Source organism: Pterocles gutturalis, unplaced genomic scaffold (assembly GCF_000699245.1).
Source record: "Pterocles gutturalis isolate BGI_N339 unplaced genomic scaffold, ASM69924v1 scaffold16722, whole genome shotgun sequence".
Lineage (NCBI taxonomy): Eukaryota > Metazoa > Chordata > Aves > Pterocliformes > Pteroclidae > Pterocles > Pterocles gutturalis.
Window position 1 is genome coordinate 6650 of NW_010113191.1, and position 4739 is coordinate 11388.

Consider the following 4739-nt stretch of genomic DNA (forward strand, 5'->3'; position numbering starts at 1 on the left):
CAGATTTCCATTGACTTCAGTGAGCTCTGGATCAGTCCCATGAATGTCCAGGCACTGTAATGCAGTATTTTTTAGTGGTTTGGTTTTTTTTCTCTTCCTAATAAGGATTAAAAACCAGCAGCACCATTTAAAAAGAGGTGCAAATGTCTGCTCATTTGTGTCATGCATCATGTCAGTCAGTACACTTGGTTATTCGTCATATTTTTTGCAAAATCTGCTGGGATGTTCACAGTTTCTGTCTGGATGCAAGTGGGAATGAGTGGGAACACAATTTGTTGACTTACTTAACAGATCTCATACTGGGATGGATTGTTCAGATTTTGCTTTTCACATTTTGTTTCTTAGCTGCTTATTATCCAAATACAGTACCCAGGGCTATGTTTTCTTCAAGTCAGTGACAAGTGACAACATTATGAAAGATTTGAGTTCAATTAATCTACCTAATTAAAAGAGTCAGTTTTTCTTGTCACTGAAATGGGAAGCCAGAAATAGTCCCTGCTATTCTGGTTTCTGTGCCATTAAGAGAAATACTTTTGAACTCCTGCATGATATTAAAAATACCAAGTTAAAAAGTGTTCGGAACCTTACTTCTGTATCAATGACAACCGTAACAATTAGAGCCACCTGGATGAATTGCCAAGAACTTTGCTGAAATTTTCCTGTGTTTGTTGTTACAAATGTGTGTAGTTTGGCCTGGGTTTTGCCTCCTAAGATCCAAGAAATAGCAGCTTACTTCGTGACTGATTGCACTGCTGTAATCTGGTTTCTCAGGTGAAGAGTTTGTTTACTGCTGACTTGCAGTTTGTATGTTAACTATGGGAACGAGTAACTCAACAAAAGGAAGTGGTGCAGGGATTCAGACTTCTCTTCGGTTGTCCTTTGTGGAATCTAGTCACTTCTCTCTTTTGTCACAGAATTTCCTAACTCACAGGGCCTGCCTGGACAAGTTAGAGAAAGCAGGAAGGCAGAAGACAGTTCACAGTCCCATCAGCTGGTGTGTCCCACTGATCTCAACCAGCTTGGCATTTATTGAGGAAAAGCCAGTAACTGGATAATTCCTGAGACTGACCTGTGCCAGGATCAAATCCCACATGGAAACTATGGTCAAATTATGGGCTCCAGGGCAGGTGATGGACTCTGTATTACACCTGATGCTGTTTTGCACTGGGAATGTTATTTTAGCCTTGATAGCTCGAAAATAAAAGTAAAACAAGGCACGTCTTCTATCAGATTATAATATGATATTGTGAAAAAATGACATGAAGACAAAGAAACTAGGCTAAATAGCAACTTCCTGAGCTTTGGCAAGAAAGATAGCATCATCCTGAGAGGAGTCACAATCTGACACAACAGAATATAGTACTGAATCAATTAAATATATCCTAAAAGAAGGAGCTGGTATTGAAATAAAACTGAGTAGATTGGAAATAGCTTTGAAACCAGCATGTTAGTCAGTCTAATGGTGCACACCTGAACATTGTTACATTCCTCAGAGCACATGATTTCCTGTTCTATATAAGCCCTAAGCAAGGTAATTGAGAAGAGTAAGGCAGGGTTTGGGTGCTGGGTTTTCCTTTTCTCCATGTGTAAGTGATACAAGTTCTTGGAGTGTTAGAGCTGTTTGCTTGGTGACTACTTCAAGCTGTTTATAAGGTATATCTCAGGTTTTCAACAGCTCTGATTGGAGAAGGTAATGTTTGTAGTCTTCATTGCATGTAAAAGAACTGTGTAAGAACTGCTGGTTGTTGCCTGACTGTAATATCTAAGTCACATGTAATAAGGAGTATTGTCTCCTGAACTTTTTTTGTACTCTGTTGACTTGCCTAGTGTGAGTGTGTTCTAGTAATGCAGCAAATTGGTTTCACTACCCAGAACTAAATTCATCAGTTTCTTGGCAATTGGGCTTATCTGTCATGGCTTATGGAGGCTTTGCAATGTCTGTCCTTGGAACTTGGTAGTACCTTAATGTTATTAAATCTCTCTAGTGTAGTGTCTCATCTCTACTGATGACTATCCAACAGCTAAAGCACCTTGTGCGCTTCAATTAAAATGAAAGATGAAATTGCTGCCACAGTCTTCTTCATCACAAGGCTAGTGAAAAGGGAGGACAAGCTGAGCAAGCATAAAATGGAGAAATTTGCAGCTAAACTGACGACGATACTGTTTGAAAAGTATAAGAATCATTGGTACTTGGACAATCCATCCAGAGGACAAGCTTTCAGGTAAGAGGACCCCTAGTAGAAGGAGAGGGGGAGTGGAGCCTTTGCATTCAAGCTGTACTGAGTACCCTTTCAGTGCCCAGAGCCCTTAAATGGGAAATAAGTGGCACAAAATTGAAATAGAACCACTTAGGTATCTCTTAAGCTTGAGGGAAGAAGCTTTATTAACTGGTGAAGATGCACCTATTTTGCAAGTGGTTTCACAGTGTGTGCCTGTGTAGGTATGGCTAGGGAGCTGAGGTGAAAATCTTAAGACAGCATGCAGAAAGTGTCTTGAGTAGCCCTCTGACTTCTTGAATGCAGAACTCTGTACCTGCTTTTAATTCTCTTAAATATTACCATGGAAGTGAGTTGCTCCATTATGTGTTGAAAACAAACAAAACCTTCTTTGGGTTTATAAATCAGCCTGTTAGGCTAACTTGCTGGTTGGGGCTATAAGTGAGAATTTGCATCAACAAGCTAAATGTGTTGAGAAAATAAATAGTGAACTTAAGTGTACTTCTGTATGAGCAGAAGTCGCAAAGTTGCGATGAAATGTTAGATTCTCCATCACTTTGTTCCTACCTAGGTGTATAAGGATAAACAAACATCAGACAAGAGATCCACTGCTGGAACAAGCTTGTGTGGAAAGTAATGTGGACTTTAATAAGCTTGGTTTGCCAAAAGAGATGACACTATGGGTTGATCCATTTGAGGTGTGTTGCAGGTAAGTTGAGAAGCTGTGACTAACGTGTTCAAGTTGGTACAGGGTACTTGACAGCTCCAAGCCTGTTGCTGGAGCCTTAGTGTCTGAAGGTGTACTGACTTACTAGTGTCAGCTGACTACTAACAGATGTCCGTACTGCTAGTGCAGAGCTGCAGTATATAAATACACTCACTTTCAGATACGGTGAGAGGAACCGGCCCTTCACCATTGCGCACTTTGAAGGAGAGGAGAACCCGGAGCTTCCCCAGCAGATCAGCTATGCTGTTGACAGAGCAGCACTAGACTATCATTCTGGCATTTCCTCAGATGAGGAGAGCTTCAACAAGGAGCCAAAAGCTATTCCTACTGTCAGCAATCCTAACAGTGTCTACCAGGTAAGCATGTGGTAATAGTACGTGATTTTCAGTAAGGGCCAACATCTACCCTCTAGGTTCCCTTACGAAAGAATGCACTAGACTTAACAATTGATGGCCAAACTAATCTCCCCTCTTTCCCAAACACACTTTAACATTATTGCATTTCTTACTGTTTAGTTCAGTGACTACTGCAAGGCACCTATACAGCCCTGGTCTCAGTATCTTCATAGGAAGACCTATATGACCGATGGCTCATACTATGCCCAGCACAGGGGTTACAAAGTCTGCAGGCCAACGGCTGCTTTCACAGGACCGCGTGTTGATAGATACCACTGGATCAATACCAAGCGGTAGATCCGTGGCTGCACCTGTTATATATGCTATTGAAACACTGAGCTGTGTTATGGGATGAGGGCTGGTACTACAAAGTTTCATAAAAACAAAAAGCACTTACTGTCTAATCCCTGTCTCTTACTTTGTACATCTGAAACTTTGGGGTTTTATTATGTAACCTTTTAAATGTTTTATTAATGTTAACATAAGATTGAAAATTCATGTGAGACTCTACTTGTAAGTTAAAAAGGAAATGCATATATCAATAAATCTACTAATTTTTTTTTAAAAGCCATCTCATCTGCTATCAGTGCCCTGAAGGGAGTTAAAAAGCTTTTTGGTGAAAACACAAGCAAGTCAAGGAAGATAGACATCCTCCACATTCCTTTGAACAATAGCCTGCTTCTTTCTGGCAGAGGTAGCAGGGGCAGCTGCATCGTGAGCAAAACGTGTACCCATCAAAAGCAGAATCACCTCTATGCTGTGCCTTGAGTGAGGCTTTAGTATATGCAGCTCTTCCTTGTGCCTCCAGCTGGGCTTTTAACTCTAGGCTACAGCTTACTTGTCAGAAAAACACACTCATGGGTAGGAGAGGGGCAAATACATGGTGGTGTAGCTTTCCACAGCTGCAAGCTAACACATCACCTCATGGAATGATGGAGCTGTTATCTCTAAGGAAGGCTAGCCTGCCAGTTTGCAAGACTGTGGCTCATAGGAAGCTTAACTCAGCTTGTCCAGAGCTATGAGAAAAACTGTTTTCTGGCTAGATCCAGATCTCCAGACAGATCAAGACCCCCCTTTCAGTGGAAAAGTACTCTTCAAAACTATGTTCTGGGACATTGTTTCCAGGACTGAGTAAAAAATGTGGTCTCAAACAGTTGGAATCAACATAACTTTGCTCTGTTGTTGACTTGCTGTGTCTTCCTATTAACTCTACTTGTCACTTACTCCATCGTTGCCTGCTGATTTAACTGTGGGGCATAATGCTTAGAGAAGTGATGTCAGTAGCTTCTGACTTGCTGGTTAATCTCATCAAAGTGCTAAACAACCTAGTTTGTTTGCCTGAACCATTAAGTTTTGACACCTATGGTTGTCACTTACTACAGCTGTTTTTACTTGCTGTAG

At 41.0% G+C, this 4739-nt stretch overlaps 1 protein-coding gene across 1 annotated transcript; it reads left to right on the forward strand.

Annotated features, from left to right (window-relative positions):
• Positions 1-2049: 2049 nt before the first annotated feature.
• On the forward strand, positions 2050-3635 carry BTG4 (B-cell translocation gene 4). The gene is made up of 4 exons (XM_010074387.1): positions 2050-2222; positions 2788-2925; positions 3104-3299; positions 3459-3635. Exons 1-4 carry the CDS (start codon positions 2050-2052, stop codon positions 3633-3635), a joined length of 684 nt encoding a protein of 227 aa, XP_010072689.1.
• Positions 3636-4739: the final 1104 nt, after the last annotated feature.